Source organism: Corvus brachyrhynchos, unplaced genomic scaffold (assembly GCF_000691975.1).
Source record: "Corvus brachyrhynchos isolate BGI_N302 unplaced genomic scaffold, ASM69197v1 scaffold331, whole genome shotgun sequence".
Taxonomy (NCBI): Eukaryota; Metazoa; Chordata; class Aves; order Passeriformes; family Corvidae; genus Corvus; species Corvus brachyrhynchos.
Window position 1 is genome coordinate 916,095 of NW_008237229.1, and position 21,055 is coordinate 937,149.

Below are 21,055 nucleotides of genomic sequence, written 5' to 3' on the forward strand. Positions count from 1 at the left end.
ATTGCTGTAAGGGTTAGTCTGCCTCAGAGGCAGGACTTTGCTGCATTTGCCTTAGTTCATGAAGTACCCAGCAGATAATTTCTCCGGCATCCTGAGATCTGCCTTTCAAGGAAGTCCTGCCCCCACTGTAGCAACTGCCCAGGCCATGCCCCAGGAAAGCAGCTGACGCACTTGCATTATCACAACCTCCCCCCAGACCCAGGTTGGGTGAAGCCCACCCACTTGCTGAAAGTGCACTCTGTCGTGTCCTCCAGGATGTCAGTGAAGATATTAGATGGTACTGGCCCCAGTACTGGCCATTTAGAATGCCCCTGGAAGCTGGCTGCCAGTTCAACTTTATCTGGACAGCTGGACTCAAAGGACAGTCTGGTACACTTCTCACCTGTTGCAGGTAGCTACCAAGTCCAGATCAGTGATTTGACTATAGGCTGTTTTAAAAATAAATAAATAAAAAAAAACCAACAGAAGAATCCTTTTATTTTCAAAGTTTGATCAATCCATGAAAGAAAGAGCAGCACATTTATGCAAAGCCCAAATAACTGTACAGCTCATTCTGAAGACAGATTTTTCTCACCAGAAAGGAAGTGCCTGTTAAAGATAAGGAACCAGGAAGGGAGCTGGGACCAACTGTGGCCAGCATGGTTCTGCTGGCTGGTACCTTTAGAAACACACCATCCTTCACACTTCTCCTTCCAGTGTTAGTCTCCTTAAAATCACTGAACACCCAGGTGAGGATCCATCTAACTATAAAGGACATTTAAGCATCCCCGAGTGCTGTGTCAGGGCTGCCTGGTATATTTCAATTTTCATTCACAGGACCTATGGAAGAAATGGAGAAAAACTTTCCAGGGGGAATGCTGCCTGGCTGTATGAGCAGCCACCTTTTTATTATACTTCAGAGGAAATCAGGTTGTCTTCCAGTGAGTTCCAGTCACCAAATTATTTTATTGTTACAATATCACGAAGCCATTTTTATTTTGCGCACGTCAAGGTGCTCAAAATGTTAGTTTTCACAGTATAGAATGGATGTGACAGCATTTGTCATGGAAGCACTCAGCAGAGTATGTTTCAACTTCATTTAGTTGTGCTGTTTTATGAAGTTCTGCAGTAAAATGTGCCAGCAAATTATGTTAGTTTCTTTCTGGTGATTAACTAATCATTCATATAATAAATAGCAGCTAACTACAAGAAAGAGATTTATTTGTCACAGAATTAGAAGAATGTCAAACTTTTCCCATTTCATGTAAAAAGGCAGAGGAAAAAATACTTCTAAAATGACTTTGCAACATGTGCTTTATTTTAAGTCATTACTGAATCAAAACTACAAGTATATCCTTTTAATATACCCTACCCACTCAATGATTTTTTTTCTCAGTTTTTTTTTTTTTTTTTAACATGGAAAGAAATCTACATTGCAATTGTAAATTTTCATGCTGCAATGTTCTCTAATGAGCCGTTTGTTTCACTAATAATAGCAATTAAAAATAAAAGGGCATTTTTCAAGCTCACATGTATGTCTATATTTGGGAACTTAAAAAAAAACCCGTCTCAGATGTAAAAATGTGACTTGGAATATGTAAACATTTTCGTATACCTGAAACACTGGAAGAAAAATATCAGCTAACAGCAAAACAACAGTTGCCTTAAATCATTGAAATGGGAGAAAGCATGTCATGGGGAGCAGAGAGAAGCACACACTACTCAGTCTTCAAAGGGTTATAAGAAATGAAGTAGCTCATTAGGTCATTGAATTCACTTTCTTTTCTCATCCAATGGAAAGCAGTAATTCTGAAGAGAATGGCCCAGCAGAACACCCCGTGATTCACCATAATTATTCTAGCCATTAGTTAATCTTGACGAAGTGTCAAGTTTCAGTTGCTTTTTCTTTTTCCTGAGAAAAGTCATTGATGTTTGGTGGAAATGTCTCCTGTGACTGTACAAATAAAATAAGGCATTTCAAGAGATTGTTACTTGTTTTCTTTTTGTTGACAGAGGCTTGTCCACAGTGTCTTTTGTACATCAAAACCTCTGCTTTTCTACAAATGGGTATGGCTAGAATGTCTTCAGTTCCCACTGTGGTGCTGGGTGTTGGGTGTCCTGAAGGCTCGTCAGCGTCCCATTACTGTAGCTTGAAAGTCAGTGATGTACAACAGCATATTGCACAATCCAAACTGTGTGGCTCCAGAAAGGATTAAGAAGGTACACTGGAGTCATCTGTGGGTTCACTCCTTTCATTTCTCTCTAAGTTGTAATGGTCATCTGGAAAATTAAATTAGCCAAAGATGCAAACTTTTTGCTGATTAAATTACAAAGCAGTCCCCAGATTGTAGAGGAGTGGCACATTAAAAACAACAAATCATTCAACCTTCTTCACTGTTGATGCTTAATTTGAAAGGCAGCATGGATTCCTAAGGCCGTAGCTTCCAGGATTCCTTCAGTGAAAAATCATTGCTACCCAACTATAAAAGGCTTAGCTCTTAAGAGAATATTGTGCTTTTTTTCTTTTTCCTTTAAAATTCAGATTGAACCAACTTGTTTTGCAGTGTGACACCAAAGAAATCAATTAGTTTTTTCCCTAGTCCACTTGATCATGGTCTCTGGTGAGCGATACAGGAATATTAGCTTGGCGTACAGGTCTTCTTCTAGTTCCAGTTCTCCTGTCTCTCGCACTAGGAAAATGTCAGTACACAGCTTCAGGATTCGGTCTACATTGGGTAGCTCCTCAAACATGATGGAGTGAGAGATCCCACTGAAAAATTCACGGACGAACTTCCCTATCACCAGGACAACTGAGGCATATAGTCCCATGATGCTGAAAAGAAAGAAAGGAAGAATTCGAATCGTGCCTTGTAAAAGGGCAGCCAAGTGTGAGGAAGCTCATCTACATGGCTAACTGTAGTCTGTCAGCTGGGTGAACATTAACTTCTAATTAGGATCTTGTTTCTGCTGTGCTGCAGGATGAAAGAAAAGAAGATCTCTTCGAACACCACACAAATCTGGAATCATAAACAGCTGAGGCTGCTGATTAAATTGTTTAACCCCAGTTGCTGATGGTTCACATCCTGCCTGCTACAGCTGGCATGTCACAATTGGAAATATGACAGCAGCTGGCTGCTAAAGGCAAATAATCTGTCAGGTTTCATATATAATATTTTTTACTGAAGTATATGTAACTGGTGACAAACTAACATTTACCCACTGATAATCCTTCTATAGGGACTTCTCCAAAATCCTACCTGAAGGGTGTATCTCCTGGGAATGCTTAGTGTCCTGCCTTCCTCTGTCTGTGCAGATGTATTTCATAATTATTTCACAACCAGGGTCCTGGCTATGAGATTGGGAAGGGCACTAAAACCAGGCAGAGTTTGGGCAGAACTTGACCTGCAGCTAAACTAACATATTTTGCATTATTTCACTTCAATAGGAAATTGGTGTGAAGGGTGCTTCTGTTTTTATTCCCACCAGAAAGCAGTTAGCAGGGGTAATACTAACCTTGCAACTATTAACCCTTCTATAGATAATGTTGACATGAATTTGAAAATCTCACAAAACCCCTTTTCAAAATGTTGCAACTTTCAAACACTACAACAACAAAAAAGAAATAGCCCCCCCCCCCAAAAATAAAGCAAATAAAGTCATCTCTACTTCTATCTTATGTACTTTATTTAATTTTATGTAAAGACTTCTCCTTACCCATAACCAGCCAAGAATCCAAGGCTCGGTGGACTGACTTTATCACTGAATATGAAGAGTTCAAGACTCTCCTGAGACGTTTTTTGTCTTTTTCCAAGCTGATTCAAAACCCACCACTCACGAGCTCCCTCTTCAGATCCATTTTTGACAAGGGAAACTGTAATATTTTCCCACTTGCAGTCTATTGAAAAAAGAAGCATTAATATATATACACCGAGAATTGCAAAAATCAAACTGAGACAGATATTTCAAACTTCAGCATTATAAAATGACTGAGCAATGCAGAAGCAAAATTTTTCTAGACTCCATTTTGCATTATTTCTGTATACAAAAGTATAAAATCCTGACTTCTGTGTTTTTTTATCTGTAAATCTCATCTGAATCTGCACTAAATAAATAAAATATTTCATTTCACCTACATTCTCTTCTGTACAACTGTCAAATATTTTTGGTATTTTTACGCCAAAATATCAATAGCATTCATCACACCTGCATTTCAGGCCTAGAGAAACACATTTAACCTGGAAGGATAGCAGTCAGCTTCTGTATCTCAAAGTGAAACTATCACCATAAACCATTTATGTCTGAGATAAAAGATATTATTCTCTCTCAAAAAAAGGATGCTATGCTATTGTACGTATACTGATCAAACAGACAGGAGATGAACTCTGGTCCTCCTGAGTGTACATAAGCAGTGTACACATTAAAGCCCTTCTGAAGAATCTCAAATTAGGAACCTGACCAATGACAGTGAAGCACTCATAACTTATTGCTACTCACAGAGCTGGGCTCAGCCTCAAGAATTGTTTTTCCCAAAGAATCTAATCACTGAACCTTGACAGGAACATACTATGTAGCACTATTACTATTACACTCAAGCTCCAAATTTAGCCTCTGTTGAGAAAATTGCTCTTAGATAAAGACTTGTTCCTACTCTTCCAACCCAACAGGTTTTTCACATGTGTGTATGTGCATGGGTGCACCTATTCTGTAGGTCCGTGAGTACTTGTATGGATTCTGACTGGCTGACAGCACTCTGAAATTCAATGATTTATCTAAAGTGGATTCTTTGTAGCCAATAAGGAAGGAATAGCTTAAAAAAAAAACCAATGCAGTGTCATTATTTAAGCTGAGGAGCTTATTTGCAGACATGCAACACTTCTGACTGTTCACAGTAAGGTAGCAGGGAGATGTAGAGAAGTAAAACTTGAGATCACTTACACATAAAACAAAAGAAAACAGTTCCTAAAGCAGACTTGAAGGAAAGAAGGCAGACTTCATCCTTAGAGCTCTTACTGTTAAATCCAAAGCTAAAATACATGCAGACGCATTTTCTGCCTTATACTATATTACCTTATCTCTCCTCAAGCTTGCAGACACCAAGTAGAAACCATTTTAAGTGCATTTCAGACTGAGGTGCCCCATAACAGCTGTGAGTGTACAAATGTGAGTGCTGCCTTGCACTTCTTTAAACCATACTCTGTTCCCCATGGTCTGGAGACATACCTCTCAATAGCTGCTTTATGGGTTTTGCCAGAGAATCACTAGGAGCCTTGATGTAGTACGGGTACACTTCCTCTAATGTTCTGGAAAAAAATGAGATATCAAATATTTCATATTTTTTCACCTCTAAAATAATTTAGAAATACCTAACAGTGCTATGCACAATTCACAGCCATTCCTGGCTTAAGTTATGACTTCATAGTGCGCAGATGTCACATCTGAAAGTTAGCTGGAGTTTTCAGCTACATTTTGTCAGAACTTCAGCAGAGAGTTCCATCCATAATGTCACCACTCACACACCATGAATTCCACATACCTATGGCATGTGTGTTTGCATGGAATGTAGACTTTATATTTTGTTCCCCTTTTTAAAAAAGCTGCTTTTATAGTCAGCTATAGAGTCATAAATAAGGGCAGCACATCACCAGTAGTAAACAAGCTAGAAAAATGTGGTGAGCACAGCTATGACTTCAGAATTGCAAGGTGTTTCGATAATAACGAAATATTTTCACAGTTTTTAGGGAGATTTCAAACTTAGAAAGAAAGATGTTTGTAAAAGTTCATCCATTGTACTCAAAATCAAATCATCTTAAGTGGGAATAAATTACCAGTATCTAGAGGGAGACACATTTAATTAAAAGCAGAGACACAGCCTCAACATTTTCCTCAAATGACAAAAATTCCAGGAAAGAGGAGCTCTCAGAGAAGTCCTGTGACACTTGGCTACATTGCATGCACCACGTTGAGGAAGAACAAGGGTAGCCAATTGAAAATCCCTTCTGATCACTCCAGCAGGTCCAAGAAAAAGTTAGAGCTCAGCAACTAAATTGTCCCAGCAGAGATGGTGGCAGAAAGCTCCCTGCTGAAGTATCTGAATGGCTAATAGCTGTCACAACCAGTTTTCCTTTATGACCAAGTAAAAAACCTTAAATGTACAAAATTACTGCAGGACAGGCAAATGCAGCGGTATCTTCTATGTTACTGCCTGCCTCCTGCAAAGAGAGAATTATGAATGAATTACTTCTAACCACAAATGAGAAAAATCTACCCTCTGTGGCCCTACATCACCTTAGGAAATACTGCTGTATCTTCACGCAGCAGGAAAGAGGCATCAAGTGTTTTTTAAGTGCAATGATCACATATGCAATAGCAGTGTGTTTGGAAGTACAAGTGTGTGTGGGTCCAGAAAAACAGCTGTGCACAGAAAAAGCAAATCTAATTTCTACCTAGTAACAGATAAGAACCTCAGAGTTTTCACAATCCCTGTTGGTTTCAGATTAAACTTTTCAACTCCTGTGGCTACAAATCAGATCAAGTGGCCTCCAGGGATGATGTGTTGGCTTAGCAGTACTTAGAAACTACTGCTGTGAAGTAATCCCCAGTGAGAAGGTGGAAGAGGAAGAGCCAGGCTCTTCAAATCTGAAAGGAGGTACCACTGCTGTTAATGCTATAAGGCTATAGCCGTAGACTAATGTTTGATATTCATATGAAGAGCATCTCTTGTGAATTTCCATCACAGGAAAAGATCTGATGTCAGAAACGACTGCAGATGTTACCCTTTGACCTCAGTTATTTAACACTTCCTTGCCAATCTTGTACTATTCAGGAGTAACAATATGAAATACAGTCTGGATGGTTATTTAGAACAAAAAACATCCACAATACAACATCCTCAGATCAAGTTGAACAAATGTAACTCGAAGGCGAGTTGAACTGTGAATATACTGAACTTGTGCTTATCCAGCAAATCAAAGAGAAGTTACTAATAGCTTCACTATGCTTGTTGTTGATGATCCAGTGTTCATGGTCCTCTCAGCCTACATTTATAATAGGAAACAAGTTTTTACCTCTAATATTACTATTACTTGGCTTCAATGCTGTTAGCATCTGTTATTAGAGTGGGATAGATGGGCAGACAAATGAAACATTTGCACAAGCTTGACCACCTTAGGAAATCAGGCTTCAAAGGGGAAATTTTGTGCCTAAATAGAAAAAGAAAGTAACTTACACCTTTTCCGGTTGACGTTTCTCCATCATTGTAGCAATAGCCCTTCTGGTATGGTTTTTTAGTGCAAAGGTAAGTTTATCTGATGCTATTTCAGCTTTGGCACCAAGGGAGAGATTTCTGTTGGAAGTAAAAGGGGAAACACATTGACAACCTACAATGAGAGCATTACCAGAGCACTTGTGTTATGAATGCAAGATCTGGTTGTCTGCCTAGTCTAGCTGCACTGACCCTGGCTATCCTAGTGTGTGATAAAGCATCATGCTACCTGTACCTGAGATGGGGTGGTTTTTTCACAGAAGACATGTACCAGCCTTAAGGGTGTGTTTTTCTAACTGCCTATGCCTTTGCATGCATTACAGGACAAGGATGACAGATTAATGTCGTTTTGCTTACTTTAGGCAATGGGACCATTCGGTGCCAGGACAGCTAAGGATGTTGCAGTCAGCTACAGCTTCCCTGGAGAAAGATGTGTCTGACAGACTGACAGGACCTCCTTGCCTCGCCCCCAGGCTTCACTCCAGCTGCAGAACACAACTGGGGCGAGATCAGCTTTTGCACAATGCCTTAGGCCATGCCCATGCAGCAGCTGGGTGAGGCAGCTCCTGGGCTGCTGGGGGCTGCAGAGAAACACCCCCGGCAGATGATGGGCAAAGGCAGAAAATGTGTATGCTGCCTCAGTGACACAACAGGCACACCTCACTTCTGCTTGTGGCCTCCTGGCCTAGATGAAAGGCAGCAGTTAAGGAGGAGGTCACTGTGGCAAGTCTGTAACACAGTCATTCATGATCACCATGTACTCCACAAGATAAAATTTGAGGGTGAAAAAGTTCTCTTTCCACTAGTGCATGAATGCCTGTAGCTATGAAATCATATGAGCACACTGAGTAGCAGTACTAAAAATTAATATAAGGCTCAGAAATGATGGAGTGATGTAATTCACTAGCTAACAGTCTGTGCTTCTGGGAAAATAAGGGGGAGGGGGTGTCAAATAAAGTTCAATTAAGGCTGCAGATTCATTACAAGCCTATTTCTGACTGTGGAAGAACAGACCCAGCATGTTCAGAGCTCCCACAGTGATTCAGCTGACCTGCCTCTTGTGCATAGTCTTTTCTTACAATAATCCCGCTTCTACTTCAAACAAAACATGTCAATACTGAGGCTGCAAAGGAATTTAATTTCCATGGAGTGATGACTTAACTCCAGTGTAATCCAGCAATGTACAGGAATCCCAGCTGGCAGACAGTAGCCAGAAAATGACCTTGATGACTGGGTGTGCTCTAGCCTGCGTACAGCACCTTTATAGTCTAGGCTGTCTCTTTCAAAAACTCCATTGTAAAGTTAGTTCACTGGGGCCAAAGTCTCAAGTGAACAGACAAAGGTCTCAACAAAATACATCTGTGCCATTGTTATGGTATTTACACATAAAAATAGTTTGTATCAGTTCCAGACTCCCTTAATAAGAGGACCAAGAACTTCTGTTTGTATTTCCTCCTAGGCGTTCTGCCTTAATGAGGTCTAAGTATTCATTTTCCAGAAATGCTAACAAGGTTGCTGTTAAGAGCAGTTCATTTGAACATCTCCATCTAAAACAGGCTAAAATTTTCTTACTTTTTCCCCTTCCCATCAAGTCCCATTGAAAATTCCACCTTGAAATTTTAAATAATCTATTTGGTAGTGGCTCCACTCCTTTATTTTTTGAGATGTGCAGGCAAAAAATGTTTTTGTGGGTAACAAAAGTGACTTCTCTCTGTCTCTCTCCCACCTACTCTCAGTTTTTTGCTCTGCCATACAATAGAATTTGCTGAAGAAGTAAACCAAAAATGCAGCGTGGAACTGTTCTACTGAGCCAATGCTTGGCAAATGATCCATCCACCTCATAACAGCTTTAATTACCTCTGAATGGTCCATGAAAGAACTACAGTGAAAGCAGCATCAAAGTCTAGAAGTCCCTGTATCATTTTCTTTCTACTGGGAGGGCTGATGGTCCATAAAGAGTTTGAATTCCCTTCTAGATCTGCTCGAGTTATATCTTCTCTTGCATAGCCCTCTAGAAACTGCAAAGCAGCCTGTAGGTGCAGAAGAGGAAAAGAAAATTTCAGTGTGGTGATAGTCACAAGACACAGAGCCGCGTTTCCCACTCAGACAGATTTGTAAATGCTCGATTAATTGTAAGTGCAGTGGTGTGCACTGAGTGTTTTCCTCAGGTACCAGCTGGGGCTTGAGATAGGAAGGGGAATCAACAAAGTATGGCCAAGCTAAAAAGGCAAAACAAAAATGGCCTCATTGTTTGATGGCCATGTTGGCCAAAGTGAGACTGAAATTTCATGAAGTAAACTCTGTAGAGTCTATTTAAACTCAAGTTAAAATTTTACTCTGTCTTTTGTTAAGTATCTTTCTGCATGGAAGAGTGTCTGCAAAGCATAAAGCAACTTGGACCTTGTAAATTCCAAATGGATCTAGGTTACAATAGTAGTGCTATTATACATGGGCTATTTGGTAGGATCTAATACAAAATTCTAATATCGAATTCTTGAATGGGCTAGTAGCAAGCACTTCTTTTAAAGTTATATCTGATCAAATGCCAGTTACATTAGCAATGCAACATCTACTACTAATTACTAGTTTTTTCCTGTAGAAACTTGTGAAAACTGGGCCTGTTGCTCCATGAAACACTGAGATGAGACTATGCTTAAATGCTTATGTTTTGACATTTTAATGTCAAAACATTTCTGGGCTACGCGCGCTTTCTTTTGACAGCACCACCACTCCTCACTGGGAGGTGAAAGATGTGTGTACTCTAGGAAGGGCATGGGGCTTAAAAGTGCACAAGACACTTGTGTCCCCACAGCATGCTTTTATTGGCACTACACAAACAGCATCCCATCTCCTGAAGGTTTGTGTCATTTACAGGGGAGGGTTTCATTCAGACAACGGGACAACTAGGGTTTCTGCCTTCCAGGATTTTGTGCAAAGATGACTACACTAATGGTAGCTTGTCTCATAACCCAGCCCTGTCCTGACAACGTCTGAACTTTTATTCATGCAAATCCCCTTTATAGAAATATCTCCCAATTGATGACAGCACTCGTGACCACTTATAACTACACAAACAAAACTCACAAAAGGCCTCCATGGAAACATGCACACATTTTTAAGTAACAAGGTATTCTACATTTCACTTACGGTGTTACCCGTATAGCTTCTCAGAAATTCATTGAACTCATTCGCATCCAAACTTTTGAGCTGATTCTGCTGAGCACTCATGGTAAAAATAGGCTGGGAAACAAAAGAACACATGCTTATCACATTTACTTCACCTTGGCTGCTACATACTCAGTACAGCATCCTGTGCATCACAGTCCAAGACAATTATGGCACTCAATTCAATAAGACAAGATTGTAGTCTCATTCCACTGAGATGCAAGCTACCTACAATTATCTTGTATCTACTATGTGGACCTGTAGGATAATTTTATTCAGTTTCCACTGCAAGTAGATTCTGGTTTTAACTTGAAAATGAAGATAACATTTTACGTCTGTGATAAACTAACATGTTTTTAAACCCAAAAGGGGTAATTTATGGAAGCTTGCCAGGTACCTTGCATAAAGCAGGAGAGTTCAATTCAATGAAAGGAAGAAGAAATAGCACAAGGAAATACAGTGCAAAAAACAGAGTTTGCTTTTAGTGTTTCTTCTTTTTTACCTGATAGCCTCCTAGAGTTATTGTGATTGATACATCTAGAGGCTTGTTGGTGATGCCTGCAACAGATTTGATTAAAGACATGAAGAGCAGTGGGAACCAGACAATACAAATCAGCAAGACGATAATCATGCCACCCATTCCATACTTCACAACTTTCTTTTTCTTCTGGCCTCTTGGTTGGGGATATCTCTGCAAAAGCAAACAGCAATATGGTAATGTCTCTTCTATCAGACCTACACTTCATGTGATTTGATGGGTGAATATATAACAATCTTAAGGGTTCCCATCTCTTGTGGTAATTTTCTACCCCATGTCAGGCCAGCTATTTTTGAGATTTTTTTAGCCAAACCTGCACAGACACCTGATTTCTGATGACAACAGAGAAAAGTGACAAATGAACCCAAATCAAGTGCGTGTCCAGTGTGAAAAATATTGTAAACCTCTGTGACTTTGATTCTTTGGAACCATAAAGAAGGGAGAAATTGGGTAGGATAATTTGATTTTTTTTTTGTCTAAGTGCAAGCATGAACTCACAAGAACAAAATATAAAATAATTGCAGAAACGGTGATACAAAAATTGGTTCCAAAAACTGCTATTGTGAAGGAACCACTTTCTTATATTTGCATTTCCAAAAAGTTTTCTATCAAAACTCCTTAAGGCAGACTTCTTCCCACAGATCTTGAAATGATGCAAACTGTATATTGTGGGGGATGGAGGGAGCAGGAAAATTGCCAGCAACTGACATTCACAATCAGTAAAATGTCTGATATTGCACTACCTCCACATTCATTTCACACCTCACTTACAGTATTTCTAAGAGTTCACCGGCTTGATCCAATCTGTTTCTAGTGAATTCCACACCAACTGCAATTAACTAATGTTTAAAATTTTGTTGCTTTTCCTAAAATCTTGATACTGCTGATGTAACATCCTTCTTTTTTTTTAGCTTCTGAGGACAAAAGTGACTGCTTTTCTTCTCCCTTCAAAGCAGATCACATGGCATGTCTGTTTTGCCTTGCCCGTACTTCTTGTCCTCTGTTATTTGCCTCATGACTGAATACTCTTAATACTTTCACCATCCTGTAAAATGTCTAGCTTTCGCTGTAATTTATTTTGGTGTAATTCTCTTACAGGATTTAACTCTGCAGTGTTTAGTAGCCTGTCCTCCATGCACTGCATACCACATGTGCAAAATAAAGATGCACTGAACTGCACTGCACCTCAAACACACCAGGAATCTGGCTCTCAGGAAATTGTTCTTGCTTTGCAACATGAATCCATAAAGCCCTATGAGAATATTAAATTTGTAATACAATGCTATATTTAAAACCAATTATTTACTTTGCAAAAGCAGTGTATCAAGTAATTTGTCTCATGCTACAGAATACTGTTTTCATTAAAATATAGTATCAAAATCAGCAGGGGTATATTATTTGTCTGCAGGAGATTAGTTCAGGCACCTTTAATGATGTTATAGAACACTTCAGAGAGACTCTAGCTGTTAAAGTACTTAGGCATACCACTCAGTGAAAGACAGAGAACCAAAGTACCTTGAACAACACTCACAATGTCATGAGAGAGTTATTTTGCTGTATGGCATTAGCACACACATGCCAGCTGAGGCATGGAAATATTCCCACATCAGATCTCTGCTACACATAATGTGAGTTGTAGCGTAAAAAAAATGCAGTGAGATGGAGAGTCAGGGTAGAACTGGGTTATTACTTCTCTGACTCCTGAAGTTCTTCAGAACTCCTTCCATTCATGGCAGAAGTGGGAGTCTGAGAAAAAGCCTATATGCAAGATTTGTGTGCACTTTAGCTCTGAGTTAATCTAAGTGACATACTTGGAAAGTAATTGCCATTAAGAGACAGGATTATAATAAAAGTAGAAATACGTCAGTAACACTTAAAAATAAATCCATTTCAATGCAGATGTAGAATTTCTGACTGGTTTGGTCACTCTTAAAATAATGTTTAATTTCTCTTTCAAATTGGCAAAATAAGCAAGCATATGGTTGCAATCTTTATAGCAGTTATAAAGAATCCAGAATGTGCAAGTTTAATTTGAACTGAAGCTTAAATGATTTAAAGACACTGAAATTTCATTGAGACAAATGGTGGGTTTATCTGGCCTGCAGTTCAGTTCTGGACGTGCAGGGACTCTCCTGAGACAAAGGACCCAGCTGAGTTCCCTCTGCAGTTACATGAACCTGGTGTGCCTGGGACCTATGCTGTGGGGCATGCACTTCCTTCTACTGACCTTTGTCCTCAGCTGCAGCTTCCCTGCTGCTCCAGGTTACTCTTTTAATTGTGTGTGAGACTGTGAATACCAGGACTTCCAACCCCCGCCTTGAAACCCAGGCATGCAATTAAGCCAGCACGCATGTGCTTGTGGAGTTCACATTAATGGTGGAAAAATCAGCTGGGCACAAAAGAGAAGACATTTGAAGTTTCACTTGTGGTGGCTGACAACTAATGTGAAGTACCCAACAGTCTGAATATTTCTGAACACAAGTGCCAGGCATATCTTCCAACAAACTTTTTATTATTTAGGGACTCATGATTATTTCCCTTCTGCATGGGGGAGAGAAGGCCTGAATCACTCATAGGGGTTTTCCTTACTTTTTCTGATTCTCGCCAACACTTCAGGATGAATATATGAGCATAGATATCTTCAACACAGATCCAGCTGGAAAGACTGAGAGTGGTATCAGTCCAAACCCAGTCCATTACTGCTCTCAGCTCAGTCAAAAATGGAACTAGGCGGAAGCTGAAGAGAGACCACAGCAGGTAACTTGTCAGAAATAGAGGCATCACATCCAGCAAGCACAGCAAGTGTACATAAGATAAAAGGGAGAATTAAGACAACATAAAAAGAGCTTAATGGGGGATTTCGTAAACAAAAATACATTCACATCCTGAAATTGCCATAGCTCATGTTACTCTAGATCTACTTGCCAGGCCATAAACATGCTTTTGCATCATTATGCCCAGTAATTGTGATTGAGATACTGGTGGAATAGTACAAGACTTTCCTGTATCCCTAAATTCCTCTGACCTGGGAGTGGAGGACATGTTTTCCACAGGATGGTGGGAATTAATTTTATACCTCCTTACACCAAGTCTTGCATGGCATCTTTGCAGTAGGTGGGCAGCCCTCAGTTGCATATGGAACTGGGCTTTGTGACTCAGGATTAAGCAGCAGAAGAAGGCGGAAATCAACAGGAAATCAACACGCATAGAGCAGCTGCTCAAAGTGCATCATTCCCTTTCCTAGTCCCACACTTTCCTGATCAGCCACACCTCAAAGAGTATTTCATGTGAGGAAAGCTTTCTTCTGTAACTTGTCCTTGGAATGCAAGAAGACTACAGTGCAAATACTGTGAAAAGGCCAAAATTATTCTGTTTTTTCTGTGAAATCCATATATGCTCCAAACTGGCTTAATCACAAGACGACTGTAACAGTGTAAGTGGAGGGTGTGGTCTGCCTCTGTAAAATCACCTTTCACTCCGAGGTGATGCTATGCCTGTTCCTTGCACTAACACTCCGAACTCCTGAGAGCTTCAGATGTGCAACACTTCTCAAAGCAAACATTTCTTTTTGTGCTTATTTTTCAGTTCTTACTTCTCATGTGTGTTCTTTCATTCTATTCCTTACACCTGCTGAGGTAGAGCCTGTAGACCTGCTCCAAGGGTCTCCTTGGGACTGGACACCTTACTGCTTTTTTGGACTGCAAAACTAATAACATTACCTCTTTTCTAGCACAATGTGTAGCCCCTATGTCTGTTTACAAAGGTGATTTCTTAGAAGTGTTAAAAATGTCTCTTTCTTAGGGGACTGAATGGCTGACTGGTATATCAGGCTTCTGTTTTCAGACTGGGAGATGAAATTTTGTGAAGTTTTCCTTCCAGAGGTAGATTTTTCTTTTTTCTTGTGGACTACAGGGGGACCTATGGCATATAGAGAGCATGCTGCGCAAAATTTACTGTCTTATTTACAGCAGCCTGAGAAGAAAAGACATTAATAAACCCAGCATTTCACTACAGCAGATCTTTATTGCACAAAAGAAAGAAAAAAGGCAGTAAGTCTATGCTTACCCTTGAAATAAGAACAGGTTGACATAGTTGTAACTTTTTGTGAGGAAGTTGCCAAGAACACGAGTTGGATATCCACAGCGTATCTGATAAGCTGATAAGCCAAAATAAACACATTTCACAAAATACCAGAGCTGGGCAACCGTGTTCTGGCTAAATTTCCTGTAAAGGAAATGATAGATAAAGGAAAATGATGAGCTTTTTGTATGACCAAATTAGCTTGAAATGTTTTTTTGCTCCTGGCAGTTTCCTCTTCCTGAGGTCCTGTGAAAAGCCCTTGGTTGCTGACCCCACGGCAGGGTTAAAACAGAATTGGAAAGACACTGAATGAGAAAGTCTAAAACCAGCATCCATTGCCACCTCAGGGTCACAGAGGAGAGACTGGGAATAGGCTCTCCAAAGAGTGAGGGCTTGGGGCAGTGCCCTCTCCCTCTGGATGCTGGCGGTCCTCTGCTGCCCAACACAGACCAGTCTTCCTCAGCCCCCATGATGGCACAACCCTCTGTGAGCCCTGGGTAGGGGCTCAATCAAGGCAGCTTTGGTGGCTATTTGTGTTCATGGCAGCACCTCATACAGGAATTTAAGACGGAGTGACCTGTGAAAATATTTTTCACCTTTCCCTGCTTGATCCAAGTCTTATTCCAACAAATAGTTCAGAAACCTGGGTTTTGTGTATCTCTGAAGATGGAGATCCCAGAACCTGTCTGAGGAACCTGCTCCAGTGTTCAACAACAGTCAAGAGTTTTCAACATATCTAACTGGAATTTCCCTTTTTTCCCAACTTGTGCCCTCTTGTCCTGTCTGAAAACAGCTTAGCTTCTTCTCAATGCCCTATTAATAGGCAGCTGGAGCCAGCTCTTCACTTTCTCTTCTTGAGACTGAACTAACCCTCAACCTCTCCTCACATGTGCCATTTCTCATTGCTATTCAATAGCACAGTGGATCTGCAGCAGATGCCTCATGATGGACAGGATTTGTCAGCCAGTCATAACCCAATATTTTCATTTAAATCCCACAGAAGTATTTTAATTAAGAAATTTGCAGAGATTTCCAAGACTCAATTTGACTTAGAAGGAATACAGGATGTTTCAGATGCAGATTTGAGATTAACAACTTGATAGAGCTTTCCCAAAAGCACAGACAGAGTCAAAATTATTTTATTTCATAACAATTCTCAATGTGCAGTAGCTAAGAGATCCATTTGAAAAAGGAATTTCTTTTTTTTTCAAATTTGGGCACAATTGCTAATGCACTGAGGAAAAACAAAACATTTCTTTTTGAGAAAAAGTGAGACTTTTCAACCTTTCTTTACACTACAAACCTATTTTGTTTTCCCCAGTAAAATAACTTGACTGTTAACGAAGTGTAATGTGCCCAGGTGACTCACTCAATTTCCATGGACAGTCAATGGAGTGAGGGAAATACCTCAAGGCAACTTAAAGTAGGAAAAGGGGAGTTAGCCAAACATTAGGGAGGGAGTTTTAACACCTCTGCACTGCAGACTGCAGTGGTCAGTGCCCTGAGCCATGAAATGAAACATGTTAGATTTGGGAGTGAGTCTGACCAAGCATGTGACACTAAATTTCGTGCAGCAGGTGACCATCTCCACATCACCTCCAGAGCCAAGTGGCAGGAGCATGGGAGGAGAAATTTGCTCTTCAGAACAGACACATATTTTAGACGTTCCTCAGTTTAAGGAGATTTAAATTTACAGTTCACACATTTCAGCAAAGTGCTAAGTTATAAGTTACTCTGAGGGAGACACTTTCTACTCGCTCTTCTAAAGCAGCATGCAGCAGTCTTGGGAGCAGGGAACTGGATCAGAGGCCAACATTGTCTCAGCTGAAGGCTCTAATCACTCAATTACAGGCAATTTCTCTTTCACCTGCTTGCATTTTGGCCTAAATCAAGAATATTTCTGTACATATATAACTAATTCTTCCTCAAACTTACATTGGCCAGAGTTACTGCTGTGGAAATGCATTCCAACTTTCTGCTTAGAAATGAGACGAAGAAGAAACTTGTTCATGATCCCAAAGCCTAGCTATAAGCACCTCCAGTTTAAATACAAACAACTTGGTAGAGCATCAGCATTTAACCCATATTGTTTGTTTAGAAGGGTTATACCTTTCTGTCACTCCAGGCAAGATAAAAAACATCCAGAAATGTATTCCAAAAACAAGGATGACCTGGAAGATGACTTTTCCCATGACAGTCTTTTTGAGGTACAGTGCTCGATCTACCACCATGGTACCAAACTGAATGAGCACCATCACCAAAAATGCCTCTGGGACCTGGTCCTCTGATAATGAAGAGGTGATATCTGCTGCAGCAGAGTGTTTCTGAAAAGCAAAATATAAGGGTGGTCAAAGAAAAAGGACACTTGCATGGTATTTAGCATCTCCAACATGTAAATCCTGCTGAGGAGAGATGCCTCTGTGACATACCCCAAAAGCCCAAAATCCAAACACAATGATGATGAAGTCCACTGTATCTGCGAGGAACATCAGCACGTACACATCAGTCACTGCGCTGTAGTCTGGATGAATAAGATTGTAGAAAAACTGTCTGATGGGCACGTACACCTGGAGAGTCCTAAAACAAAATAGACCACAATGTCATTTAACAGCACATAACTCACACTGAAGAAAGTAAAGGCTGAGTGTGGTATGATTAATATTTTTAAAGATATCTAAGATCTACTCTGACAGCCTTCACAGGACTGCAGAGACACCAGTCCTTTGTTCTGATTACTTCCAAACCCCTGTATTAGGATTTGTTCAGTAGAAATATACATAGCCAACCAAGTTCACATGGGATACTTAGCTTTTTATCAGGCAGATGCTGTTTGAACAACTGCCGATTTGTCTGATGTTCAGCTGGTAGGACATCTGCATACAATGAACACTTGAATTAACAGCAGTAGTAGCCTGCTCCCTTTAAAATGCTGGTGTACTGCTTTACTGTTTGGAACCTCCCCCCAAACCCACACAACTCCTCATATTGCTCACTTTTTAATTGTAAAAGCTTTGGCTTTGATCATTTGTTCTCGAAACTTTTCCATGAGAAGCTCTTTTCTAGATTTTTGTTTGATGCTTAACACACTGCTTCCCTTCTGACTGCTGTTCCGTGTACTGGTACTTCCTGGAAAAAAGGGAGGGAAAGCGAAGTCAATTCAAAAGAAGAGTTTAAATACTAAAGCTAGAAAGTAATAACTCTTGAGACTTCCATCTCATATGACTCCCACATTTGAAAGAAGCTTTGAAATGAATTCTTCTGCTTTTTTTCCCGCAATATGATAAAATCTTGAGAGCAGCCAGTAAAGGTTTAACCACTGGCAGACCAAAACTTGATTAATAGCTACAAAAAGGGAAGACTAGAGATAAAAGCAAGTATTTGACTGATCTGACTCAGATACCTCAATTGGTATTACATACATTTAGGCTAGAGTACCCCCGCCCTTTTTACAAGATGGGACATGTAATCTCTTTCAATATACCCAATAAAAACATTTTCTCCGTTCAAGTGTCTACAAATGTAGATATGAAAAATACATATGCTTTGCATTCCCTCTAGCTGGAGATTGTGCTGGACCAGAACTTCTGGATCTGGGCCACACTGAGCATTCCTTTCCCAGCTTTTGGATAATGTCATTTTAAAAACATAATGAATCACAAAGTATGGCTCTTCATTTGAACTTTAGGAAGGCTTGGAGTGTGTTCAAACATGAAGATACATTGATTCATATCCTATTTCACCACTGAGAAACAGCAGCAATCAGGAGCTCCTGGGAGCTCTGCAGCAACCGGCCCAAGGTTTCAGCAGAATGATCCTATGGGAAATGAACAATTTTCCTCCAAATCCTAGAAATGCCATGACATTTACCTCTCTTGGACCTGTGTGAGGAGAAGCTGGACCTGTGAGAAAGCTGGGATATGCTGCTAGAACTCTTCCTTCTGATAGCAGTCTGCTGCTCAGGGAAGTGGACATGGATGGACTCCACTGATGCAGCAAGATTGACAGATTTCAAAGAGGCAGAAGAGTCTCTCCTGCCTCCTGTCAGAGAGAGCTCATCATCTGTATCCTCTTTATTACTGGAGCTATCTCCTTTCTCATCTTCATCCCACAGTCCATGGCACTAGTGGAAAAACAAGAAGAGAACATATCAAGCCTGTATTTCTGTCACAGAATTTATCACAGGCATTGCTCAGCTCAGTCACGTGTTCACATGGGAGGAGACAAATTCATTGTGTTGGGATATCATAGAATCACTTTGGTTGCAGAAATCCTTTAAGATCATCAGTTCAACTATTAACCCAGCCCTGCCAAGTCCACCACTAAATCGTGTCCCTCAGTGCCACATCTAAATGTCTTTTAAACTCTTCCAGGGATAGTGACTCAACCACTTCCCCGGGCAGCCACTTCTAATCCTCAGCAACCCTTTCATGGAAGAAATTTTTCCTGATATCCAAATGAATTACTTCCGTATATCACATGAGTGACTTAAAGAATGGAAATGAAAAATTAATATAACATAAGAAACTACCTGAACCCAGATTACCTTTAAAATGGATCTATGGAAGAATAAAGCAAGAAGCTGAACAAGATCATAGTGCACATAACCCTCTTTCTTCTCAATGCCAATAATATTGGGTGGATGGTAAGGTTTATCTTTTGTGTAATCCACGTGTTTATTCCAAGGAAAGAAGCCAAACTGGAAGAAGTATTTGATGACAATGGCCACCTGTTTGGAAACACAACAGACTTGGGGTGTTTTATAAGCATGTCAGATATAATAGCCTCATGACAATAAGAGGGATAAAATATGACCACTTTGTCAGTTTTATGAGAACATAAACAAGCATATTCATTACTACAGAGAATAACACTTCACATTTTTTCAGTAATAAAGTCAATCAACATTCACCAACAGATGATACTCAGTGGTACTTGAGATACCACAAGCAGTGAATTCTGTCTCTTGGTTAACAATTACATAGCAACAGTTTGCAAATGGTCTGTTCTTGTGAGAACTGCTTTACATGCCAAGAAGGATATTGCTCATTGCAATGAAGGAAATAACAAACAAGATCATTCTGTACCACAAAAGTTGCTGAGGGCTTTAGCAAATATTTGTTTTACTGTGAAGGGCTGAAGGCCCACCCCTGATCCTAGAGATCAAAACCAGAAAAGGGACCATGCAAAGCTTACAACTTCAGTTTTCTGTGTTAGACATGGGCTTGCAAAGCCAGCAGCATACCTCAGTGTAGACAATGGCTGTCATCCAGAAGCGTTTGCTTGGCCGAGGAACAGACAGCATGGCCCACAGGAATATAAGGATGGGAAGCACCAGGGTTATCATGGAGGCAGAGATCATGTGGTTAAGGATGATTACAAAATAGCACACCATTTCTGACCGGGCCACCAGCGTATTGTACAGGGCATAAATAAGGAGCAAGACTCGAGGCTGACCAACGTAGAACTTCTCTGACTCCTCCAGCTCATCATCACGAAACATCCTGTGAGGAGCAGAGTACAACAAATGAACTGACATGAACTTCACAAGAGCTGCTTTTCAAATTGCTACCTCTTTCCTTTTGAAAAGTATTAAATTCTCCTGCTAAGCCAAATGGAGGGGAAAAAAAGGGAAGGGGGGGATTTGGTATTATAATCAAATAGCCTGATTCTAAGCTCAGAAAACAAGAATTTCAAGCAAAGCAACTAGAAGCACTGATTTCCCATTTTTTAATTTACCCAGAAAGAGAATCAGCCCGGCCTAAGAACTTTTACAAACATGGCTTTCCTACAGCTGCCCGACCAACACATCTCATGCAAATCATGCAATACTGGTGTGGATTCACATCCGATTTATCAACACAGATAGGAATTTGGAGAAAAAACAGAGGTACATCACAAGACCTATATTATGAATCATCCAGGGGCATAAGACTAGAACATAATAAATTCCTTTGAGCATTAGATGTGCCCAATCTTCTCATTATATGACTCAAATAAATATAAAGGCAGTGACTTTCATACACTCTTCATAA

General features: G+C 40.2%; 1 protein-coding gene across 6 annotated transcripts in view; it reads right to left on the reverse strand.

Annotated features, from left to right (window-relative positions):
* Positions 1 to 456: 456 nt before the first annotated feature.
* The window catches only part of PIEZO2 (piezo type mechanosensitive ion channel component 2), a 244,170-nt gene continuing 223,571 nt past the window's right edge, over positions 457 to 21,055 (reverse strand). For all 6 annotated transcript variants that reach the window (XM_017729452.1, XM_017729451.1, XM_017729450.1 and 3 more), the window contains 15 exons: positions 20,266 to 20,524; positions 19,567 to 19,749; positions 18,891 to 19,143; positions 18,017 to 18,149; positions 17,453 to 17,600; positions 17,133 to 17,347; positions 15,009 to 15,167; positions 13,533 to 13,680; positions 10,908 to 11,096; positions 10,388 to 10,480; positions 9,098 to 9,270; positions 7,205 to 7,321; positions 5,200 to 5,279; positions 3,694 to 3,874; positions 457 to 2,812 (listed from right to left, as the gene is read on the reverse strand). In XM_017729452.1, the coding sequence (XP_017584941.1) occupies positions 2,560 to 2,812; positions 3,694 to 3,874; positions 5,200 to 5,279; positions 7,205 to 7,321; positions 9,098 to 9,270; positions 10,388 to 10,480; positions 10,908 to 11,096; positions 13,533 to 13,680; positions 15,009 to 15,167; positions 17,133 to 17,347; positions 17,453 to 17,600; positions 18,017 to 18,149; positions 18,891 to 19,143; positions 19,567 to 19,749; positions 20,266 to 20,524 (2,584 nt within the window). In that variant the 3' untranslated portion in view covers positions 457 to 2,559. The remainder of the gene's footprint in view (positions 2,813 to 3,693; positions 3,875 to 5,199; positions 5,280 to 7,204; positions 7,322 to 9,097; positions 9,271 to 10,387; positions 10,481 to 10,907; positions 11,097 to 13,532; positions 13,681 to 15,008; positions 15,168 to 17,132; positions 17,348 to 17,452; positions 17,601 to 18,016; positions 18,150 to 18,890; positions 19,144 to 19,566; positions 19,750 to 20,265; positions 20,525 to 21,055) is intronic.